Genomic DNA, 26,691 nt, shown 5'->3' with positions numbered 1-26,691 from the left:
TTCAGTGCGATGGAGTATACGAGGTAACAAAATAAACCGTTAAATTGCAAATAACTGATTAAGCAGGGTAGGTCCGATGTAGGTGTAATCTACGTGGCCTGAAAGCGGGGAGTCAAGGGCACAATATGGCAGCTGAGTTGGGGCATTGGCCCCAAGCTATAAGTGCATGGCAAAGCATTATGAAAGTAAGTCCCATGTGGACATGTATAACCCTATGGGGAGGCCGGCCGGGTCACAGCTATGGTCCGGCAGGGGTGTGAGCAGGTTCGGCGGTTATAGCCGGGCTGATAGTGGGTAAGCATGGGGTCGTGTCAGGCGAGATGCTGTGCGTGGGTGCTCATGTGTATGCCTGTGAGCCCTAGGATGGGGGGGGGGGGCGAGAGGCAAGATACCTGCGTCGTGTCAGGATATGTAGGTCGTCGTAGGGGTTTAACCAGGATTGATGTCTCCGCAACGGTGAAAAAACAGAGGTTGGTAAAACCAGAAAGAAAAGTTAATTATCGTCCCGTGGGTCACTTGAGTCTCCCTCAAGTAGTGACAGTCGCGTAGGAGTCAGGTGTTCCTCCCTGGGGGATGAAGATGGAGGTTCTTGCTGGATCCCAGGCATGGGGTGGAGGAGTTGCGGCGTGTGGCCCCTGTGGCATCAGCAAGTCCGTAGACAGGCCCATGTCCTGTAGGAGTGTCGTTGCGCTCTGGAGGTCCTGGATGAGGTACGTTTCATGTCCATGTTGGACCTTGAGCATGCGGGATTGGTGCCAGCGGTAGCGAGTCCCATGTTGTTGGAGTAAGGAGGTGAGCGGTCGTAGCGTTCGCCGCCAGGCTAGCGTGCCACTCGATAAGTCGGCGTAAAAGGAGATCGCCATGTTTTCAATTTGAAGGGGTGCTTTGTCCCGTATTGCAGTGAGGACCGCAGCTTTGTCTTTCCCATTTTGGAAGGTAATTATCAAGTCCCTGGGGACTGTGGTTGTTGCCTTGTTGGGTTTAGGAATTCAATAAAATCTTTCCAGTGTGATAGCGGACCCTTGCTTTTGTGGCAATAAAGCCGCCAGCATGCGTCTCAAAAATTGTGGCAGGTCTGTTTCGGGGATGTTTTCTGAGACCCCTCTAAGTTTAAGATTATTTCTTCGCCGTGAGTCCTCTAGGGCCGCAAAACGGCGTTCATGTAGCATATTCTGCTGCTGCAGGGCATGGACGGCTTGATGAAGCTGGGTAATGTGTTGGGTATTCACTTGGGATGTTCCTTCCAGGGCCCCAATGCGGCCAGCCAGTCCCCGCAGGTCGCTTCGTACTGCTTTGATATCCACCGAGATGTTCCTTTGCAGGTCTGCCAATAATTCTTTTAGGACCGATATGGTCACAGGTGAGGCATCCGACCCTGCTTTGTTAAGTTTCTTTTGTGAGGGAGCCGGTGCTGGCACGGGTGAGTAGTCTTCATCGGCGTCGGCGGACAACTCGTCTGAGAAGTCTGAGCAACCGCCAGAAAGTGCGGCCATCTTGGGCCCGCTGGCGCCATGCGCTTGCCTCCACATGTCCCCGATTGTAAGTCCCGGAGCGGGTTTGTCTGCTGTTATACTCTTGGACTTGCGTCCCATGTTGTTCTAGCTGACCCTGTGGGCTGTTGTAGTCAGGTTTTTGCGGTATTTACGCCCGGTTTCAGTCGTTTTTGGTATGGTGAGCACGGAGCTACAGGCTAGTGCGTCCGTTCACCTCCGTGGTCAGGCTCCTCCCCCCGGAATAAATGTTTAACTGTCTTATTTCCAATGGAAATAGATAGTAAACATTTTGCTATCACATTGTTACTCTCTGATTCGCCATCCAGGTTCTGGATCCACCTGTCATGTGGGGAAGCGTACCTGATCATTTTAGGATGAGCGATCTGCTTTAACAGACATCTGCTAATATAGCTGTTCTCACTCTGTAAGTCCAGCTTTGCATTCCTATTTCTTCCCAAGTCATTTATTTGAATAGGAAAGAATAAGTTATTAACCCTTTCAATTCTGGCAAGGAATTGAGCATCACCTGCCAGATCTACAGATTCAACATAGTCCCTGTGGAGAGAAATGGTTAAAACATCACCTTCCAGAGAGACATTCTGGATCCTCTCTGGAGAAATTCTTATGGAATGCTCATCTACATGTGTGATTGCATCATTCACCTGCAGGATAGTCACGTCAGGTGACTGACTATTCCTAAAATGTACCTCTATCGAGTCAGGTCTTTCTTCTATCACATGGCAATTACGATCAGATTGTACATGTGATTTCTCATAGGTTATAGGAACCTTAGCTTGTGACCATACAATTCCATTCACACAGTCAATAATTGTGTTAAGTCTTCTGAGTATATCTATTCCCAGAATCAGTCTGTTATAGGGAAGATCTACCACTATCACCGGGTGTCTAAAGGTTTTGTTACCTATTTTAAACTTCAACCAGGTATTGCCAATAACATGAAGTGCATTTCCTCCTACAATTAACAGAGCATTGGGGAAATCTCTTAGCTTCGGCTTATCCGTTGCTAAGTCCATTACCTGCTGGAAGTAGGTATTGGATAAGATCGTGGCTTGTGAACCAGTATCTATTAACCCTTTGAAAGGCTGGGGTAGCGAATCCTGTATTTCTACAGACATGTAGTACCTTCCTTCATGTTCTTCTAATTCACATAAGAATTTAGAATGTGTCAACATATTACTTGTTTTCCATACATTACCGGTCACCGCAGTAGTTTTTACCTGTACTGAGGAATGCTCAGTCTTACCCACAGGCCCATCCTTTTTAGGAATATCTTGAACTGTAAAGCGGGAACTAGTGGTTGGCATCTCATCAGTTAACCCTTTCAGGTCTGGATCCTGGAAACTAGTGGTTGCTGGGGCTATTTTAGCCTTTGGCTGAAATGAAAAAACAGAGGAACACGTTGCGCCTCCTTCACCCGGAAGTGAAGTGACGGGATAGGCAATAGGTTTCCTAACACAACTATTGTGTTTTTGACTGTTAGTACCTGGAAAGGAAACAGGGTTAGGCATTACATCTATTGACAACCTAGCCTGTTTAGTCATTGTAGCTATATTTGCTGCGGTACTTGTTGTTGCTGCTGCAGTTGCACAGGTGGCTCTGCAATTGGAGCTGTCCCTAAAAAAGGATTGATAGCAAAGACTTGGTTAATCTTTGTTATTTCCTCCATTAATTTGCCCATCTGGTCTGTCAATTGACCAACCTGACGACGCAAATTATTTCCCCCATTGCCGTTTTGTCTTTGCCCATTGGAATTTGGCTGGGATGGCTGAGACTGTTGGGAGTTATTGGAAGCAGATTGGTTGTTTCTGTTTCCATATCTCCTATTTCCCTGAGGGTTCCTTCTCCATTGGGAATTGCCTTGGTTCTTATTAACCCAGGGGTGTTTATTCCCATTGGTATTGGATTTTTCAGAGTTATCAGAGGAATTTGCAGAATTGCTTCTGGCGTTTTCCTGTTTCTGAGGTTTTGGTGTTTTAAAAACCTCGGAATAGGGGCGGGGCCGGGCCGCCGACCTGAACGGTCGCAGGAGAGACCAGCTCCTGCAAATCTCATAATAATAAGCCTGAAAACCGGGAATGTTGGCTACTTACCTGACCCACAACTGCGACCCTCGATGTATAAGGGCCACCGGAGCCGAGGAGAGGCTTACTCCTGGAGTTTAAGTCCCTCGGGGGAGAGATCTCTGCCGTACCAAGCGAGACTAGCCCGGCGGTGAGTGGACTGGACGGCCGCCGCTCCACTATCCTGCCCTACGGGGCCCAACGGAGGAGCTGCATCACTGCGGGCCCGGCCCCGATTCCCCCCCCCTTTGGACCGGGGGGGTTATCCCGGTCCTCATCCCGTAACGGCTCTCGGAGGCAACACTATACCACCACGTGAGCTCAAGGCCCAATGCAAGATGGCCGCCAGACCTAGGCCCGCTCCTATGAAGGCCTGCTTCCAGCCTACCCACGCGGCGGACCAGCTTGTTTCAGATCATGCAACTGTGTGCACACAACTCGGGACAAAGCTGCACAAGGGCGATCGAGATCCTGTCCATCAGCACCAACTCACCGGAGAATGAAGCCCAGTCGCCTGCACCTGTGGCTTCCTATGTTAGACAGACAGGAGAGCTACCAGCCGGACGGCAACACACCACGGAATGCTGACTGCCCAAACATCTGATATAACATCAAGGTACCCTCTCTCAGGCACTTACCCCACAGAGCTTGCTAATTAGCACCGATATCCGGGACATGACTGCCCTTCAAAGGCACAGGCTGAGGGACACCTGGGATGTCCAAGTGTGCTGCTCCATGCTCGCTACCACGCTGATGTACCCTGCCTCCCCATACTCCTAAGCAACACTAATTGGACTCTCACGCCTATCACACGGAGTCCTGCGGGGTGGAACCCCTCTCCAGACAACAGTCATGTAACACGTATTATGCTACTACCTGCATTTTGTTGTCTTCTCAAGTTTTGTTTAGCATGAACATTTTACTACAGAGTAACATACTAAGCCTGCTTGTTATACAAAAAAAAAATTGTGCAACACTCTTGTCATATCCTGTAATGCTCCTGCACCCTGTTATGTTTTATCTTAACCAATGGATATGTCTAGTAAGCCTATTTGTCAATATCTGCACAACAAAAATAAAGAATATAAAAAAATAAAAAAAAATAAAAAAATAAAAAAAAACCTCGGAATAGGTCCTCTTTTTCTGTTGGGTTTCTAAACCTAACCGAATTTTAGTCTCTGACACCATTTTATCACCAGGTTTCTTAACCTTTTGCTGATTTTCGTCATGTGCATGGTGTATAGTATACAATTTCATGCACTGACTGATGACCATTCTAACGGTAACTTGCAATCATAATCTCTTGCGAGATTCATTTGTATGTTTACTGGCATGGCATGAAAATACAGATCTTTGAAATCTGTGCTTTCATACCTGGGTTTTCTTTGGGCAACGGAGTATGCATTTTTAAGAATTATTAAAAATTCTCTGGGGCTTTGATCTGGACGGCACTTTAGGTTATAAAGCGCCTTCTTTGCAGAAGCAATGGTTTTATACTTACCATATTCCATGATTATTTCATATTTCATCTTGGACCAGGACATTAACTGTATAGCTTGAAGACTTTCTAGATAAACACGGCACATTGAATCAAAGGCCCATGTAATGAACCATTTCTTATGAAAGTCATCATACATGCCCAATGAATTTATTGCTCTATCATAATTTTCCAGATGTTCAGATGTTTCCTGAACCTCTAGAAAATTGTGGGACAGTCTCTCTAAGGAATTTAATAACCTTTGGCGATTCATAAACAGGCGTCGTTGATTTACGACCTCTGTTTCTGTGTAAACGTCTATGCGATCTGGCTGCTGAAGAGGAATTAGACCCGTACAACAGTGCAGATGGCATATCAGTCACATGGCCTTCAGAGTGGACAGTGCAATCACTTTCACTCCCATCACTCTGAGCTTCTCGTTCACTGTCACAATTCTGATCAGCATCAGAATCCTGCCAGTGTACAGAACCATGTCTGTTTTCATTCCTATCAACCTGAGTCTGATTCCCTCTGTCAAGTTTGGCCAGGACAGTCTTTTCAAACTGTTCTGCCCAAGATTGCCTAGTATGTACAGGTGTTTTCTCAGAATTACTCACATCTTTTCTTAGAGACTGTTTTATGAAAACCCGGTCTGGTGTGGGAAAATCATAACAAGGAGGGGGTTTATAGATAGTCTTTTCTTGCATTTTTGTGCAACTTTTTGGCACAGAATGATGACTACTAACCTCACTGTCGTATTTCTGACTCTCCTTTTCATACTCATCCAATTGCGTTTTAAGCTGATTTATTTCCTGTGCATATTTATCCGTCAAAGCTTTCATTTCTTTTTCATGATCAGCCTGACGAGTGTTATGCTCAGCAAGTAAATCTTGGTATTTCCCATCTTGAATGCCAAATTGTTCACTGTACGTGTCCAACTTGGTATTCAATACCTTGTTTTCATCTAACGCCTTAAGAAGAGCTGTTATAAAGAAAGGCCAAGAGTGTATTATCATCGCCATTTCTATTTCTATGTTCTTTTGTCCAGTAATTTCTTTAAGATATGTTATTATGTGTTCATCAGTTAGAATGGTGTGTTTAGCTACCCATTCTATGCTTCTCAACCAAACTTCATAGCTTAAATCATTTTTCATATGTTTATGAATAGGGACTAGAGCATTTTTTCTTAGGTTTTCAATTATTTCAGTATTATCTGTTACAGATTTATCGCTGCCGCTGGCCATATTTTTATACAGTGATTTAATCTCAATACAAAACTCTTTTCTATATCAAGATTAATATTGCATGAATTACTCCAATATTATTTGTATATGGAATATAATTTCAACTTAAACGATCTCAGCAGCGTGCCTCCAATTTGTGGGGATATTTATGGGATAATAATAGTAAACAGATGAGAATTGCCCACGATTTTAATTCTCAGATCCCAAAGAACGTTATCATGTAAGTGAAATATACAGAATTATTGTTATTTATCTGCAGAATAAAAAGTTTAATAATGTATTTCTTATTAACTAAGATTTCTAAATATCGAAATCTGATCGTGATTTATCCAGTCATATATCATGCTATTAGAAAATTGTAAATTAATTAAATGAAGCCAGTATATTTACCAGTTAAATAGATATTCTCACCAGATGTTCTCAGGTAGCTAAGGTGTCAAGGAATGTTTCTTTCTCGCTCTGACTCTGCTTGCTTCTTAGCCTGCTTCCGACTCTTTTGCATTCCCCTGCATTCATCTGCATTCATCTGCCTCCTCTCTGCATACCTTGCTGCATCTGCCTTGATCCCTCTCTCTTCCCTTTGTCTTAACTTTTTAAAGGGACAGATTCTCTGTTAGTCAGTGGCTAATAACCCAATAGGAACACTGGGGTGTGGTTCCCTTCTAGATAACCACTTTAGTATTTGGACTATAGAGGGCAGTCTTGTCCCACTAAACATACCTATCCAGGAAAGAGTTAACTTTTCCTGGTGGCTATTTTGGCGTCATTTTGGCTTATCTATATGCATAGGCGTGCGCAGCCTATTGCATTAGGGTGTGCACCCTAAAGCACAAGCCGCATATATATATATATATGTATGTATGTATGTGTGTATATATATATATATATATATATATATATATATATACACATATATATACACACACATACACACACTGTGCTGTGCTGTATGTGTGTGGGTGCTGTATGTGTGTGGGTGCTGTGTATGTCTGTGGGTGCTGTGTATGTCTGTGGGTCTTGTATGTGTGTGTGTGCTGTATGTGTGGGGGTGGAGGTGGGGGTACATTACTTGCTATCCCCCCTCCCTTCTTACCTTTTGTAGGGAGGGGGGATCCTGTTGCTGCTGATTCCTTCCCTGGTGGTCCAGTGGAGAGTGAACTCTAGCCCCTCTGGGGCTAGAGTTCACTCTCGCGAGATTTGAGTGTTGCCGCGGCAACGCTCAGATCTCGCGAGAGGAACCCGGCGGAGCTGCCGGCAACAGCTCCGCCGGGTCCTCTCCTGCCTCCCTCCCTGCATGTGGGTCAGTGGGGAGGAAGGCTGAGAGCAGAGCCGGCGCTCGGATAGCGCCGGCTGTGCATGAGCCGACAGGGGGATCCTGAGATCTCCCCTGCCGGTCTCAATATACATAGGCGTGCCGCGGGATTAGGGTGTGCCCAGGCACACCCGGCACACCCCGTGCGCACGCCTATGTCTATATGTTTGCTATAACTCAAGTTTTCTTTCAATTCAAAGCCTTTCCTTGAATTTTCTTCAGACTATGTGTCTCCAGATTCTGCTGTAATTTCTAATATGACAGTTCTTAAACTTAAAATCACCTTTCGCTTACAATGGGATCTTATTAGATATAGAAAGTAAAATTAAATTATTTAATCTTCTCTGTCACCTGTCTGGGTTTAGAATTTATTCTATTCCATTAGCAATTTAGACAGTCTCTTATCACTTGGTTTGTTTATACTATACATTCCTTAGCTCTGGCAAAGCGGTCAGTTTTACAGAAGGGATTGAAATCTTGTGTCTTTTGTTAACTTGAAAATAACAAAAATGGATTCTGGTCTGTTCAGAGTGACTTCAGAATATACACTTTTATTTCTATCATAGCACAAAATGTCTGCCGATATAAATACCCTGACAAGCCAACGGCTGTCGAAATGCTGCAACTCAATGTTTTATATACCTATGTTTTGTACTAACCTCATGTTTCTTATAACTAGGTTACAAGATGACCGATACGTTTATTTTCAGTGTATCTTAGTTTTCAAATACTCGCACCTCTCAACTGGCTCTGTAAGCTAACGGCCAGACACACTGCCTAGATAATATCGCTCCCCACACTGTTTATAGGGACGTGCACTGCTCCCTCTCATTTGCACAAGCAAACAGTGGCATGTTCCAAAGCTGACCTACCCGGCCTAACTACATTCCAACTAACCTATGAGAGAGTCCTAGGTCGTTGCCAGCTCTCTCGCTCGAGCATTAGTTCTTCATTATCTGTGCCTTAAATAATTATTTCTGACATACCCTATACTGTTGATGAATCGGGCGCTTCTTGCTCTTAGCAAGCAACCTCCAGCCCAAAGTTTCACCAAACTTGGTTCAGACGCGAGGGACTTTAGCATGATAAAAAAAAATTAAAAATGGTTAACATATTACCTGTGTTGTACGGAATATTTTTTTTTATTGTTTGCCTAATATCTCTTAGCACTAAATGTAATGCAATGTCCATGCATACCCACAAAAATAAAGAACTAAAAAAAACAAAAAAACCTGTTACTTGTGATGAGATATGATCAGATTTAGTACATAGCATCACATGCATATCTGATGATGCCAATATCAGCAAAAACATGTTCCACGTCTGTTTAAATAAGCAAAGGTCAACATGTGACAACTAAAAGATGTGTTGATTCAATGCTTGGTATGAACAAGCATGCTCTTAGATCATCTTGTCCTTTGGGAGAATGTTGTTGTCATCCATGTAATGAAAACAGCTAGTTTATTTCAGATACAAAATAATTAATTTATTGGTTGAAGGCAGATAACTAAATTGTCTGTTTTCTCCTTCAAGCCATTTTGTTAGTTTTTTTTTTTGTTATTGTCAAGTACAAGTAGTACTATTTTCAGTATTTTCAGAAACGTTATTCTAATTCTGTTGTATTTTAAAGCCTGCACTATTTTATAACATTGTAGCCAATCTTTCCCCCTTCTTTTTTAAATATCGCAGGTATTTAGCGCTGGTTTCTGCCTTGGCATCGGGTGCTGATTGGCTCTTTATTCCTGAGTGCCCTCCTGAGGAAGGTTGGGAAGACTTCATGTGTGCACGACTTGGAGAGGTATTTGCAGGCATACATTTATTTTACCTTTCTTCAATAGCAACTTCCCAGAATTATAATTGACCAATTTACCTCTCTTGTTTTGCCATTTTGACTTGACCATTGTTTTGACCATTATATTTCAGAATACATGTAGTGTTTGGTTTTTATGCTATGCAACAATCTGTTTTTATTAGATTTCTTTTTGATATTTTTAAATTTGTGTAAGTATGTAGTATTGTAGATTTAAGTTGTTTGTTTAGGGGGGTGTGGGAGGGGGAATACCTTATGAGGCAGACAGGCTAATAATATTTCCTTTATAAAAAAAGAAGAAAAAAGAAAAAGGCCTACCACCCCTGTTGGTAAATAATTCTAATCTACACATTACAGTGAATGGTGCGATTAATAAGGCATTCATCCACCCATCTGGCCCTGGGGTTTTGTTTACATTAATTTCTGACGCACTTTATCTTGTGGAAACCAGTCACCTGTTTCTTATACTTAAGAAAAATAATTATTTAGAATTTCTGCTTTAACCTGATCCTCCTTGATTAACTCACCCATCTATCTTTCCAATGGACCAACACTTTCACTCTTAACCATTTTCACCTTAATGTACATACAAAACACTTTTTGTGGTTGGTCTTGCCCTTTTTGACTATGAGCTTTTAATTTTTAGGTTTAGCTCATTTGATCGCTCTTTAGCAAGCCCTGGCGTATTGGCATGCTTATATTTGTTAATGGTGCAATCGACCCTCTACTTGACTGACCCTTGTACTAAGCCACATTGGTTTTAATGTGCTTCTTTTAGATTTGTTTTCCAGTGGTATGTATTAAGACATTTTGTAGAATTTGTTTAAAGATCCATTTATCCTATTCCAGTGAATATATCCTGCCAGTCAATTTGTTATAAATATGCCATTATCCTATTTAATTTAGCCTTTTTAAAATGTGTTTTTGGACAATAAATATAAATATATCTATATATATATCTCTTTTGTTTTGTTGATATCAAATGATACCATATTATGGTCGCTATTTCCCAAGTGCTCCTTAACATGAATGTTTGAAAATAAGTCAAGTTTATTAGTTATGACAAGACTCAGACAAGAATCTCTTCTAACTGGGGCTTCTACTAATCTACTAAATGAGACAGGCAATTATAATTTATCAGGTTTAAAAACCTGTTTCCCTTAACTGTTCTACTAGTCCCTCTGGCCCAATCAATGTCTCGATAACTAAAATCTCCCATGAGTAACAAATTACCCAGTTGTGCAGTCTTATTAATTTGAGATAGCAATTGCTCCTCTCCATAAGTATTTATGTTTGTGGGCTTGTTTCCTCCTATGTATATTTCTGCCCATAAGGCTTCCACATCCTCACCTATATCATCACTTATAATGCCTTTAGCACTTGGCTTCAAATCAGGTTTAATATGAAGACATATTCCTCCTCTTTTTTATTTTTTTCCCCATCCTTTTTAAATAATGTATGTGCACTTAAATTAATAGCCCAGTTAAGTGTTAAATCCCATGCAGTCTCAGTAATCCTAATTATGTCATACTGTTTCTTGTATGCCTGTGGTATAATATTCGGGTCAGAGATGAAACAAGAACACTCCAGACACAGGTTGTTAAAGAACAAATGCTATTTATTATTTTGCAGCTGCAAAGTCTCAGTCCTACAATAGTCTTGGAACACCCGACTGAGCACACGTTTACAAGAGAACAAAGAATATATACCACAAATGACGTATTCCATACATATAAAGAGAATCTGAAAATTACACCTACATTACTATAGTTACATCCAATTATTAAACTAAAACTTATCTCTTACATACGTTATCTAATAGTGGGTGTTCCTGACATTCCACACATGCGCCCTGGTCCAAGATAGTGTAGCGGTACTTACCCTTTCCAGGGGTCGGCCGGGGTCCTCTGTTCGAGCCGCGCGCAGTCCTGCTTCACGAGCCGCGTGCGGCTCATCCGACGGCTGTAACAGAAAGGCGGGCAGTGACCGCGAGAAGCAGTCACGTGTCCCGCCTGACTCTAAGAGCGCGCCGTGGGTCTCAGGCGCGCTCTTAAAGGAACAGTGGGGAGCCTAAATTGGCGAAGGTCTCCCATTGGCCCCTGTCATGCCACATTCCACATACACTCACCTTTTGGGGGCGTGGATATGACAGGGGCCAATCAAATTAATTGCTAAGGTGTATATATACTCACCTTTTTCCCTTAGTACCTTGCCCTATCGTGGTTTCTGTTTCAGTTCCCTTTAGCGCTTGTTGTGTTTCTTCGTACTTGACCTTGGCTTTGTTTCTGACTCCGTTATCTCTTTATCCTTATCTGCTCTGTTTGCCGTCTTGCTGATTTTTGTGTACCAGACCTCGGCTAGTCCTAGTTTATGCTGTCTCTTTGTGCCCTTGACCTCGGATCGTTCCTGACTCTGTATCTCTCTCCTTTATGTCGAGTCCAGCCATTCTAAGGTCCGGTAGACGTATCTCGTCTCTGTGCTGTCATTTGTTAAGATGAATCCTGTGTGTTGGGGTATATCACCGTTACATTACGATAGGGCCAAGGACCCCGCAGATTTAGCTCAGCAGATGGCTTCTCATGAGGCTAGATTTGTAGAGCAGGATCACCGTATGGATCAGATAGCCCAGGCTCTCCAGACGCTCTTATCTAGATCCATTCCAGCAACCGTACCTAACCCTCCTACACCTCTTCTTCCTGATGTATCTACTTTACCCAATGCTTCGGCTCATTTAACGCCTCCTCCCAGGTATGGAGGGGAAGCTAAGACATGCAGAGGTTTCATAAATCAAATAGAATACCACTTTGAGATGTATCCCCGTTCCTTTCCCACTGATAGGTCTAAAGTTGGGTTCCTTATGCACCAACTTACTGATAAAGCACTCGAGTGGGCAAATCCTATTTGGGAGGCTAATGGACCTATGGTGCATGATTTCAATAGTTTCCTTACGGCTTTTCATAGAACTTTTGACACAACTAAAAGGTCAAAAAATGCCGCCAGAGCATTGAGAATTAAACGGGGTTCTAGATCTGTTGCTGACTATGCCATTCAGTTTCGTACCCTTGCTTCACAGGTAGATTGGACCAACAATGGGTTAACTACTGCATTTATGGAAGGTCTATCTGGCACTATATTGGATGAGGTAGCAGCTAGGGAGCTTCCTATCGCATTAGAGGACCTTATCGACTACCTCATTGATATAGATAATAGGATTCGTGACAGACTCTCTATACTAAGAACAGGAATAGACGTTTTGTTACACCTAATAACCCCAGAGTTGATAAACCTGAGAATTTCAAAGTATCAGAGGAGGAACCCATGCAATTAGGGGTTGCCAAACTCTCTGATACTGAAAAATTGCATAGGAGAAGGGACGGACACTGCCTGTACTGTGGTAGGAGTAACCATATGATAAGAGAATGTCCCGTGCTTCAGGAAAACTATCACCTAACGCCTTATAGGGGACTGGCCTTGGGTGTGATATCTAAGTCTCCAAAACTGCCTCCTAACCGATTACTTCTCCCTGTTTCTCTGCATATGGGAGAGAATTGCATAGCTGAAAACATACTAGCCCTGGTTGATTCCGGGGCAGCTGAGAACTTCATAGACTCTGGTTTTGTTGAGGAAAAACAACATTCCCATCAGAGAGAAGGAGATACCCTTGGCCGTTGAGGCCATAGATGGTAGACCATTAAGTTCCCCAGTTGTTACACATGAAACTGTACCGTTACACATGTATACAGGGGTTTTACACTTTGAAACCATTCAGTTTCAGGTCATCACCTCTCCCTTGTCTCACATTGTGTTAGGATACCCATGGTTACGTTCTCACAATCCCATTTTCGACTGTCAGGGCAAATAAAATCATGGAGCAAGGCCTGCCACGAGTCTTGTACTATTGAAGTCACCCCTCTGAATTCTATTAATGTTCCTACTACTCCTCCTTTGTCTACTGTTATACCCCCTCAGTACTTATCTCTCAAGACTTTCTTCGATAAAAGGGAAGCTGACAAATTACCGCCTCACAGACCGTACGATTGTGCTATCGATTTATTGCCTGGCACTATACCTCCAAAGGGCAGGGTGTACCCTTTATCTATTCAAGAAAACCGTGTCATGGAGGAGTATATTAAGGAATCACTAGAAAAGGGGTTTATTAGGAGATCCTCTTCTCCGGCTGGAGCGGGGTTCTTCTTTGTATCGAAGAAAGAAGGGGATTTAAGACCGTGTATCGATTATAGAGGTCTAAATAAAATCACCATCAAAAATGCATACCCGATACCTTTAATCACAGAATTATTTGACAGACTCAAACATGCTACTGTATTCACTAAATTGGACCTTAGAGGTACATACAATTGAATACGTATTAAGAAAGACCACGAATGGAAGACGGCATTCAACACTAGATCTGGTCATTACGAGTATACTGTTATGCCATTTGGTCTCTGTAACGCCCCAGCAGTATTTCAAGAATTTATTAATGACGTCTTAAGAGACTTTATTCACACATATGTAATTGTGTACTTGGATGACATATTAATATATTCTACAGATTTACACACTCATCACAGACATGTTACAACAGTTCTGAAGACCCTTCTTGCTAATGGTCTTTATTGTAAACTGGAAAAATGTCTATTTAACCAATCCGAAGTCCAGTTTTTGGGGTATTTGATTTCCGCTAAAGGTTTTCGTATGGATCCCCAGAAGTTTTCTGCTGTCATGGAATCGCCTCTACCACAAGGTTTGAAAGCCATTCAGCATTTTCTTGGTTTCTCTAACTATTATAGACGCTTTATTAAAGGTTTTTCTTCTATTGTAGCGCCTATCACCCGTATTACAAAAAAGGATGGCAATACACGTGTCTGGTCCCCCGAGGCACTTCAGGCTTTTGAATTTCTGAAAACTACTTTAGCCTCTGCTCCTATTTTACAGCATCCTGTCCCCTCACTGCCTTATATTCTTGAAGTTGATGCTTCTGATATCGGGTAGGTGCTGTCTTGTCCCAAAGAGAGTCGCCTGAAAAGCCATTGCATCCTTGTGGCTTCTTTTCCAGACAAATGTCCAAAGCTGAAAAGAATTATGATGTGGGTAATCGCGAACTCCTTGCTATTATTTTGGCACTTAAAGAATGGAGACATTTGTTAGAAGGAACTAAGGATCCCATCCTCATTTTTACGGATCATAAGAACCTATCCTACCTTGGTGAAGCAAAAAGATTGTCTTCTAGGCAGGCTAGGTGGTCGCTGTTTTTGTCCCATTTCAATTATATTATCACCTATAGGCCAGGTGATCGCAACACTAAAGCATTCCTCCGGACAGGATAATAGCCACTACTATTTTGTCTATTTCTTCGTCCCTCTTGCAGGCCATTCAGGCTAAACAAAGCATGGCACCTAGCGAGAGGCCTACTGATAAACTGTTCGTTGATATTCCCGAGAGACGGAATATTCTGTCATTGTATCATGACACTAAAACTGCTGGACATCCTGGTATTTCCAAAACGGTGTCAGCTGTTTCTCGATATTTTTGGTGGGATTCCTTACGCAAGGATGTCACCGACTATATAGGTGCTTGTACTACTTGTGCCTGTATGAAATCTTCTCGTAGAGTTCCTTGTGGGCTGTTGCATCCTTTACCCGTTCCCGAGAGACCTTGGTCTAACCTATCCATGGATTTTATTGTTGAATTGCCCCCTTCAAATGGTAACACAGTTATCCTGATGATAGTAGATCGGTTTTCCAAGATGGCTCACTTTGTGCCTCTTCCCAAGTTGCCCATGTCCAGGGACCTGGCACTTATTTTCGCTAGGGAGGTGTTTCGGTTGCATGGCATTCCGGTAGCCAATTTATTTCCAGATTCTGGAAAGCCTTTTGTTCGGAAATGGGTATTTCTCTCTCGTTTTCTTCTGCTTACCACCCCCAGTCTAATGGAGCTGCTGAACGAGCCAACCAGTCTCTGGAGCAGTACCTTTGTTGTTTTGTGTCCCACCATCAGAACAATTGGGCTGACCTTCTTCCTTGGGCTGAATTTTCTCGGAATAATGCTACTCATGATTCTTCCGGTAAAAGCCCTTTTTACGTTGTCTATGGCCGGCATCCCGTTGTTCTTCCGGCTGCATTCTCCTCACAGTGCGTGCCAGTTCTGGATGAGCATTTGGCTGGTTTGCGTAATACTTGGGAGCAGGTTCAGTGTTCTATGGTGGATTCCGCTGCTCGCCAGAAGGTTCAGGCTGACAAGCGTCGCAGGGCAGCTCCTTCTTATGTCGTGGGGGACAGGGTTTTACTTTCCACGCGCAATATTCGCCTCCGGGTGCCTTCTATGAAGTTGGCTCCCCACTTTATTGGTCCTTATCGTATTTTGCATAAGGTTAATCCTGTTTCGTATGCCTTGGGTCTTCCTAAGAACCTGCGTATTCCTAATGTCTTTCACACCTCATTGTTGCTATACCCGGCATACTCCTCCTCCCCCTCCTGTCTCTGTGGAGGGTCATGAGGACTTTGAAGTTGCTGCTGTTCTTGACTCGTTTCCTTAGGGGTCGACTTCAGTACCTGGTGCATTGGAAGGGCCATGGGCCTGAGGAGCGCAGTTGGATTTCCGCTGACGCTGTTCACGCTCCTCGCCTTGTACGTTCTTTCCATTCTCGTTTTCCTGCCAGGCCTGGTCCTCCCCGCCCGGAGGGTGTGTCCTCAGGGGGTTACTGTAGCGGTACTTACCCTTTCCAGGGGCCAGCCAGGGTCCTCTGTTCGAGCCGCGCGCGGTCCTACTGCTCATCCGACGGCTGTAACAGAAAGGCAGGCAGTGACCGCGAGAAGCAGTCACGTGTCCCGCCTGACTCTAAGAGCGCGCCGTGGGTCTCGGGTGCGCTCTTAAAGGAACAGTGGAGAGCCTAAATTGGCGAAGGTCTCCCATTGGCCCCTGTCATGCCACATTCCACATACACTCACCTTTTGGGGGCGTGGATATGACAGGGGCCAATCAAATTAATTGCTACGGTATATATACTCACCTTTTTCCCTTAGTACCTTGCCCTATCGTGGTTTCTGTTTCAGTTCCCTTTAGCGCTTGTTGTGTTTCTTCGTACTTGACCTTGGCTTTGTTTCTGACTCAGTTATCTCTTTATCCTTATCTGCTCTGTTTGCCGTCTTGCTGATTTTTGTGTGCCAGACCTCGGCTAGTCCTAGTTTATGCTGTCTCTTTGTGCCCTTGACCTCGGATCGTTCCTGACTCTGTATCTCTCTTATTTACGTTGAGTCCGGCCATTCTAAGGTCCGGTAGACGTATCTCGTCTCTGTGCTGTCATTTGTTAAGATGAATGGGTATATCACCGTTACAGATAGTTGCACAGTAGTTTAAACCATGTGAGTACTGAACTTTACTTAAACATCCTATAGCTTCTACCACATTCAACCCTTTTATGCTTCAACACCTGGATATAGGTGGCTGATATGCATCATAATCAGGAATACCATACCAATCTAGTCTTGGGTTCTAGACAAGTGAGGTTACACAGTATCTTCTTGTTTAAGGGGTGTGTACCTCCAAAAGCAAGAATGTTGGCCACTGTCCTTATTTTATCAACAATGTCACTTATGGCCTTCCCTTCATCATCAATTTCAAGGCAACAATTAGACAGGTTAGACTTTCCGCATATACCCCTTCTGTGGCTAACAAATAGTCTAAGGCTAGGCGGTTCTGAAAGCAGACCACATTCTGGTATTCTGTTTGGCCAAAAGCTTCATTGATCACTATTTCAACTATATCTTGTAACCTGATTATTCGATGTAACATGTAGATAGGGGTACGATAACCATAAGTTCCATCCTCAGCCCATGTAACAAGACCATAATAATCATTCAGAGGGCCACTCATATCCTTCCATTGACCTATCGTCAATGCCCTTTGCGGCCTTAAGCGCTATTCATAGACTAAGGATCCAAGTATCTCGCCCTCCCTCAGGGGAAGCAAGAAGAAGGAAGGCTTTGAAGTTCCTGGAACACAGGCTCCCAATCAATCTCTTGGGAGATCAGAGTAGGCCTTAAGGCCACAAATCCAATACATATCAATGGGTGCTATCCAGGTTGACCTTCAGACAAAGCGGTCCATACATCTTTTAGATGTGGGTAATTACCAAAGGGGACTAGGGGATGGTTCAATTGCATTGGTTGCGGATCACCAGGAGGTAGTCCTATCAGAAGAATTATAAGTTTGCTACTCTGGACACGTGAGAGTACATACGAAAGTCTCAAATTCTGGACCAGATCCACTTATCCACTCATTCTCAATTAGGGAGTTCTTTTAACAACCCTTCAGATTTGGGACAGGTACTATGCCTTTCCCTCTTCCTGCTGTAATACCAGCAAGTCTCTCACATCTGTCTGCCAATGATCACCCATATTGGTGCCACCACATTCATAGCAACTAGTTACATTTAGGGATCGTGCTATGTTTTTCAGCTAGGTCAAGGAACAAATTACGAGTGGTGTGAGAGATTTCAAACTGAGATACTATCTCTTCATAAAAAGATTGAAAAACCTGGTGGACTTCAAGCCTTTAAGACTTCAATTTCAATATTCAAATATAGTATGGTTCCCGGGCCATATATCTGCAAACCATGAAAGGTGCCCCATTTGTACAGGAATACCCGAGAATTAAACAGTGTCAGGTTTAAGGGGTTACAAGTGCTCGGACCACAACTAGATGTGGCCGTTATTGTATGCAGACTCGCAGGTAGGGTATCTGATCTATAGGTTGCCCAACCCACATGACTCCAGTAGGAGCAATAGTTATACCCACCATTTATGCAATCCCTATTCTTAGGGCACATTTACTTATTGTTTAACGTATAAGTCCCGTCCCATGCTACCTCAGTCCAGGTGGACTCAGGTAATTTATTCAATATAAATATCACCACAAACTCAAGATTAGCAGATGATCCTGAAGAAGCTTCGACCATGCGTCGGCACCTCCGCTTTGGGATGTGAGGGATGCAGGGTATGGAGTCCTTCTGATTCTCTTTGGCTTCACGAGGTCTCCTTTTGGGGTCCTCCTTTCCATCGATGGCAGGTAGTCAGGCATTATTAGGGCCATCAAAACACCTACTTGTTGATATTTTCTCAAACAGGTATCTTTATTTTCTTAAACTGGAGTTTCAGAGGGTTTTCAGGGTCGACAGGCAAAACTTCCCAGGGAGCAGAAGCAGGCTCGATTCTGTAATGGTGGATCCACAGGTTGATCTTAGCAACTTTCACGGTGTACTACTTGGCGTGTGATCTCTCCTCCTATTTGGTGGATATCCCCTTTAAAGCCTAGGACAATCAGTGGTGGTCAACCATACATGATTTCGAAGGGGAGAGAGACCGATGAGTTTTGTGGGGGTGCTCCTGATCTGAAACAAGGCAATAAGGAGCAAGGCATCCCACTTCAGGTTGGTTTCTTGGCACATTTTAGCCAGATGTAGCTTCAGTGTTTGGTTTATTCGCTCAACTTTTTCTGAGGTTTGAGGCCTATAGGCAATATGCAGTTTCCATTTAAGACTGAGGCTGGTGGCTAATTCCTGCAGGCACTTGTGTACAAAAGCTAAGCCATTGTCAGATCCAACCATTATCGGGATTCCATATCTTAGAATTATTTCAGTAAGCAGGAAACTGACCACTTTTTTTTCTTTTCTTTTATGGTTTCTTCTTTTTCGTTTCAGGTGGGCTGGGCTTCTGCTCAGCCAGAGTAAGAGCATACGATGAAAAGGATATAGCGGAATTCACCAAATTCTGACATAACCGTAAAGTCAATGAGCTCCAACAGTTTGATTCCCTGGTTGTTGGCTTGGTCCTTGTTGGGGTTGTTTTTGGCACATTCTATGCATCCTCTGGCCACTGCTTGTGTTACTATAGACGGGCAAAGTTTTTTTTTTTCAACATTTCAATTTTAATTAACCACATGATTTAACAAACCACATGTCCATCAGCATCAAGGACAGACAGACCAGGTTGGGCTCTGAGGGGCAAGATTTTAGCACCAGACCTAGCTCTAAGGTCATATCGGTGACTAGTGGAGGCTTTGGGGGACGTAAGGAAAGCCTCTGCTGGCAAGGAATAATCCATGCTATGTAAGGCACTTGATACACGCTGGTTAGCTCTGGAGACAGACTGAGTGGGGATACCAGGGGGACTAGAAAGAGCCATTACTGTGGACGTAGGTGAATGCTGTCTGTCCGGCAATGGAACTACCGGGGGAGGAGTTTGGGGGCAAGTTATTCAAGTCCGGATATAACTGGGCAGCATAGGAACAAAGGGGTCCCCAATAGGGGCAACTCATGTAGATCTGAAGGACCAACAAGTATGGGCTGTTTGGTGGGGGCAGATTTAGAGACTGAAGCCAGTGTGGAAAGCATCAAACAGCTTTCCTCTTCTGAACAGGCGACTACTTGCTGCCAGGCGTCAATATAAGGGAACTGATGAAATTGACCTGGGAACCCAGTTACTAGAGCATGAACCTAAGCAATTAAATCCAAGTCCAAACTACCTTCAGAGGGCGAACCAGAACAAATAACGGCCATTCCCGTTCACACAAAATGATCAACCGTTTAGGATACATTTTAACCACATAATCGGCTCTATAAGCTTTCTGAAAGTTATTGACATTACAGTCTAGGGGCCCAAGGATTCTGATCTCCCCCCTCCCATAATGTCAGATAATAGAATGAATCAGGTAACCAATGCAAACAAGTTCCTTTAACAGTACTAACCCGCTTTTAATTATTATACAAACTGTAAGTTTTACTCAAATCCCCCTCCCTCTCTCCAAGCCCGCAGCTTCAAAAGTTCCCTTATCAATAACTGGCACAGTGCCAGACCAAAGCCTGCACTGAATGAGAGCATTCCAGGAACTCCCTGGACTCAAAGCCAAACGCACACCCCAACTCACATTACACACAGCCACACATACAGACAAACCCCACCAATACCAGAACCAAGTAACTGTGCCATCATATACAGACAGCGGAGGATGATCGGTCCTCCCTTCTCTTCTTTCTAAGAGGTTAGATTGTACCTGCGCTACCAAACACAGGACTGGAGCCTTACCAGGAATCAGACGTTTACTTGTTCTGCGACCTGGAAAGCAGTCTTTCGGGCATACCGAAGGAGCAGAACACAGAGAAACGCAAGGAATCTTTTCTGGACAATTAGTCCAGCAGGCGCCAAAGTTACCTTGAGGTCAACCTGACCCGCTCCAGGGCATGCCTCACCAACTGGGTCCCGGTTCTTTTTCTTATTCCTGGCCAAATGCACCAAAATGTGGTATAATACTCTGGTTAGAGATGAAACAAGGACACGCCAAACACTCCAGAAACAGGTCGTTGAAGAACAAAGACTATTTATTATTTTGCAGCTGCAAAGTCTCAGTCCGACAATAGTCTTGGAATACCCGACTGAGCACACGTTTACAGGAGAACAAAGAATATATACCACAAATTACGTATTCTATACGTATAAAGAAAATCTGAAAATTACACCTACATTACTATAGTTACATCCAATTATTAAACTAAAACTCATCTCTTACATACGTTATCTAATAGTGGGTGTTCCTGACATTCCACACATGCGCCCTGGTCTAAGATAGTTGCACAGTAGTTTTAACGATATGAGTACTGAACTTTACTTAAACATCCTGTAGCTTCTACCACTTGCCAATATTTCAATTTTACATAGTTACATAGTTTAAAAGAGACTTGTGTCCATCAAGTTCAGCCTTCCTCACATATGTTTTTGCTGTTGATCCAAAAGAAGGCAAAAAACCTAGTCTGAAGCGCTTGCAGTTTTGCAACAAACTAGGAAAAATTCCTTCTTGACCCCAAAATAGCAGTCAGATGTCTCCTTGGATCGAGCAGCTATTACCCCACTAATAAGAAATGATATCCCTGTATGTTTTGTTTTTGCAAGTTTTTATCCAATTGCAGCTTAAATATCTCTATGGACTCTGATAAAACCACCTCTTCAGGGGAAGAATTCCATATCCTTATTGCTCTTACTGTAAAAAAAAACTTTTCTTTGCCTTAGATGAAATCTCCTTTCTTCCAGCCTAAATGTGTGACCTCATGTCCTATGTGTAGCCCTGTTTATGAATAGATTTCCAGATAATGGTGTACTGGCCCCGAATATATTTGTGCAATGTTATCATATCCCCTCTTAGGCGCCGTTTTTCCAAACTAAAAAGAATTCAATTTTTTAACCTTTCTTTGTAACAAAAATGCTCCATTCCTTTTTATCAATTTTGTAGCTCGTCTCGGCACGTTTTCTAGTGCCATAATATCTTTCTTTAGAACAGGTGCCCAAAATTGCACAGCATATTCAAGGTGTGGTTGCTCTTACCAGCGATTTATAAAGAGGCAAAATTATATTTTCATCCCGAGAACTTATGCCCCTATTTATACATGACAAAACCTTACTGGCCTTAGCAACGGCAGATTGACATTGCATATTGCTGCCCAATTTGTTGTCTATAATAATTCCCAAATCCTTCTCGTGTGTGGTTATCCCTAGTTCACTACCATTTAGGGTGTAAGTTGCTTGTGCATTCTTGACCCCGAAGTGCATAACTTTGCATTTCTCTACATTAAATTTCATCTGCCATTTTAGTGCCCAGTCCCCCAATCTTTCCAAATCCCTCTGCAGCAAAACAATATCCTGCTCACATTTTATTACTTTATTTTGTGTCATCTGCAAACACTGATACATGGCCTTCAATGCCTATTTCAAGATAATTTATAAATATGTTAAATAGAAGTGGTCCCAAAACAGAACCCTGAGGGACACCAATTACCACTTTTGTTCAGCCTTTAAATGTACCATTAATGGCAACTCGTTGTACTCTATCCTTAAGCCAATGTTCTACCCAAGAACAAGAATATTCATCTAGACCAATTTCTTTTAGTTTGAAGACTAACATATTGTGAGGAACAGTATCAAATGCCTTGGCAAAATCCAAGTAGATCACATCCACTGCAACACCCTGATCTATACTTCTACTTACTTCTTCATAGAATGCAATTAGGTTAGTTTTACATGACATATGTTTCATAAAACCATGCTGATTATTGCTAATAACACAGTTCTTCCCAATGTATTCCTGAATATTATCCCTTAATAGCCCTTCAGATATTTTCCCAGTCACAGGTCTATAATTTCCAGGCAAGGATTCTGAACCCTTTTTAAATATAAGAATGACATCTGCCTTCCTCCAATCCTCCGGTACAATACCTGAAACAAAAGAATCTTGGAAAATTAAATACAGAGGTTCACTTATTTCCCCCACTTAGCTCCATAAGTACTCGTGGGTGAATACCGTCAGGCCTCGGAGCTTTATTTTCATTAATTTTCTTTAACTGCTGTAGCACCTTGTCTCGAGTCACCCAATTACAAGTTATCTGCAAGTTTTTTTGCAGCAACCATTTGCATATCTCTTACCATAGGTTCCTCATTAATATATACTGAAGAAAAATAGTTATTTAAAATTTCTGCCTTTTCCTGGTCTTAATTAGCTAACAGACCCATCTCTGTTTCCAGTGTACCTACACTTTCATTTTTTGTTTTTTTAGAATTGATGTATTTGAAAAAATATTTGGTGTTGGTTTTGCATTCTTTGGCTATCAATTTCTCATTTTCTAGTTTAGCCACTTTAATTGCTTTTTTGCAAGCATTATTGGCTTTCTTATATCTTATATAGGATGCCTCTGATTTGTCCGATTTAAATGCACCCCACATGCTTTTGCTTTTTTGAGTTTATTTCAAAAATGACCCTATTGTGATCACTATTTCCCAAATGCTCCCCTACTTGAATGTTGGTCAAAAGATCAACATTGTTTGTTATGAGACCCAGACAAGCATCCTTTCTAGTTGGTGCTTGTACCAGTGCTTGACACATAAAGGTGTCATTTAACACATTCAAAACATGATTCCCCTTGCTGAAGTACTAGTCACTCTATCCCACTCTATCCGAGTAATTAAAATTTCCAATAATGTCTTACCCCGATTTGCAGCTTTCCCAATGTGCTCAAACAGCTGTTCTTCCTCATTAATATTAACATTAGGTGGAGTGCTACACCAGCTTCTTCTTCTTCAACATGTAATTAATACCTTCTTTCTCTGTCTGCTAATCTCCCGGCCCCTGCCCCCCACTATATCCACCCTCCTTGACTCCGCTGGTAAGTAACATTTTTAGTGTGTCATAATATAGGAAGAAGGGGCATAACATTTAAATAGCTCATTCTTTTCTTGGCAGTTACTTGGAAGCTGGGCACATTGTAAAAAACTAATAAAACATTGAAATTCTGCACCAAACTGTTTATCTGTAATAATGTTGTTGGTTTTTTTTTGGGGGGGGGGGGTTCTTTTTATATTATCTTATTCAGACTCGAAGCAGAGGATCAAGACTCAACATTATAATTATTGCTGAAGGCGCAATTGACCGAAATGGACAGTTGATTTCTTCTAACTACGTGAAAGATGTATGTATTTACAGTTTTCCTATAATTTCTGCTCACATTTAGTTTGTAGTTTGTTTTTGTTTTTTTAAATAAATGCAAATGTGAATTGTGCACTTTTTTGAGAAGGGCCCTTATTCCTATATATATATGCAAAGGACCTTTGATGCATGAATGCTTGACCTCACATTTTCTCATTCACAAATATTATCATGGCTAAGAATTAATTTTCTTTAAAGTAAATTTTTTTCATGTTTTACACAGCTGGTTGTTCAGCGTTTGGGATTTGACACCCGTGTGACAGTTCTTGGGCACGTCCAGCGAGGTGGTACACCATCTGCATTTGACCGTGTCTTAGTAAGTTTATTTTATTTATTAAAATTTTACACAAATAGCCTAATTATTGAAAAGGAACATTGTTTATACCATGAAGTGCATTAGAACATGCAGATAAAGCAGTTAATAAACAGTTTTTGCCCTGCGATCAAGATATACACTGATCAGCCACAACATTAAAACCACGGACCGGTGAAGTGGTGAAGCAATGGAAGAAGGTTGCCTGGTCTGTTAAATCATGTTTTCTTTTAGATTAGATGGATGGCTTTGTGAGTGTGCATCATTTACCTGAGGAAGAGAGATGGCAGCAGAATGAACTATGGGAAGTGTTATTCTATGGACAATGTTCTGCTGGGAAACCTTGGGTCCTGACATTCATGTGGATGTTACTTTGACACATACCTAGAGATTATTGCAGATCACGTACACCTCTTCATGGCAATGGAGTTAGGTGATTTCAGTGGCCTCTTTCAACAGGATAATGCACCATGCATTGCACCACACTGCAAGAATTGTTCAGGAATGTTTTGAGGAACATGACAAAGACTTTTTTTTTTATAGGCACTCTCTATAATAAATAGCAATAGCAGCAGTGAATAAAAAATGAATTCCCAGACCTTATAAGCAAAGCAAATAAACAAAGAAGGACACCGCGCTAAATATAATAAAGTGCAAAAGTGAAATATATACTTTACAAGATATAACCTCAAAGGTAAAAATAGAAACAAATAGTGTAAAACAGTACAGATAAAGTTAAATATACATGTGCTGGTGGTGGTAACGTGTTTTAGAGCCAACTAAGAGCTCTGCTGGATTGAGCATGGACGGTATAATCCCTGTCTAAAGATATGTGTAGGTCTTGATGGTGGAAACGCTTGGATTGTGTATAGCTCCAGCAAATGCAGAGAATGGAAAGACAAAAAATACTCCAATTGTGATGTGCGTTCATATAATTAGAATATGTACAAGTGAAAATTTACTTACATTCTCTAGAGCAGGACTTGCTCTTGTAAAATAAGCCTGAGGTGGTATAATCCCCACCTTAGGATGTAGAAGACATCCTGGAAGCAGAATGAAGGTATATAGCCGAATGGATATATTAAATTTACCTTTATTTGTTAACAAATAGTATATAAAAACAAAGTAAAAATGTCAAAACTGGACACTAGGGAGCACACCTGACGCGTTTATCCTCTTAGGGCTTCATCAAAAGTGTGGTGAAGTCATCCATGGTCAGAATTATATGTATCCATAATTGCTTCCTGGTGAAATCAATTACTTGTATCCAGGTTGAAACGCACACGTCACACCGGAAGTGACGTAGCGCTGTTTCAGTGTGGTATCGTCCAATCATTGTTGCGGTTAAAACTTGTTATACCGTGAGGCGTATGCATTGTCATAGCAGCAACCACATCTAATGCGCATGCGCGGTTTAATATACCAACATGCATGTGCAACCTTTTGCTTATCTTTGGCTATCAGCATTTCAGATCCAAATTTAGCCCATCTAATCACCCACTTACAAGCCCTATTCGTATGCTTATATTTGTTATAGAATGCAATCTACATTTTTTGTATTACCTCTTATCTTTTATCTTTTGACGGACCCTTGTACTAAGCCACATTGGTTTAAACTTGCTTCATTTAGATATGTTTCCCAATGGCATGCATTGAGAACTGTACAAAAGTTTCCAATAGGGATGTTAGTATTCATAAATCCTCTATCTCCTTTCATGACCTGACATTTTATATCTACCTGTCTATCGGGCTCTCTACCTGTCTATCGGGCTCTCTACCTGTCTATCGGGCTCTCTACCTGTCTATCGGGCTCTCTACCTGTCTATCGGGCTCTCTACCTGTCTATTATTGCAGAGATACAGACAACAATATACAACGCCAAAGTGTAACAAGTGTAGTATTATAAGTATATAATACACTTATCTCTGATTTAAGATAGGCAGCCTCCCAAGATCGTAACCCAAAAACGACTTTATTACAGTGTATATGGAAAGAACAGAAAAAATATGGGATACGGCTGGACAGAATCTAAAACAAGGAAAATAAAAACATATGTAGTATAATACAGTAATATGCAGGTAATGGTGCGCCAGAATGATGTACACTCATAAAATAGAGGCGTCTATCTTGTGAGTGTACATCATTCTGGCGCACCATTACTTGCATATTACTGTATTACACTATATATGTTTTATGCTCCTTGTTTTAGATTCTGTCCAGCCTTTTCACATATTTTTTCTGTTCTTTCCATATTATTGCAGAGAAAATTTTTCATGTTCATGGTGTGCAGTCCACTGGGGTCCGCGAAGAGGTCCTATCTCCATATATGCCAGTTGGTTCTAGCTGCACCAGAAAAATTTATTTGGGTAATGGGCCTTCCACTCAGCTTAGTACATCCTTGGTTCTGCAATTACTCATGCTGTATTTATGATGAC

At 42.2% G+C, this 26,691-nt stretch overlaps 1 protein-coding gene across 1 annotated transcript in view; it reads left to right on the top strand.

Moving 5' to 3' along the window:
• PFKL (phosphofructokinase, liver type) overlaps nt 1-26,691 on the top strand; it is a 273,062-nt gene that overhangs the window by 123,847 nt on the left and 122,524 nt on the right. The window contains exons 7-9 of the mRNA XM_063430198.1: nt 9,297-9,405; nt 23,831-23,926; nt 24,167-24,259. Coding sequence (XP_063286268.1) covers nt 9,297-9,405; nt 23,831-23,926; nt 24,167-24,259 — 298 coding nt within the window. The remainder of the gene's footprint in view (nt 1-9,296; nt 9,406-23,830; nt 23,927-24,166; nt 24,260-26,691) is intronic.

The sequence above is a fragment of the Pelobates fuscus genome, chromosome 8, assembly GCF_036172605.1.
Source record: "Pelobates fuscus isolate aPelFus1 chromosome 8, aPelFus1.pri, whole genome shotgun sequence".
In the NCBI taxonomy this organism is placed as follows: domain Eukaryota; kingdom Metazoa; phylum Chordata; class Amphibia; order Anura; family Pelobatidae; genus Pelobates; species Pelobates fuscus.
The sequence above is the reverse complement of the archived record's forward strand: the minus strand, read 5'-3'. Positions and strand labels throughout refer to the sequence as shown.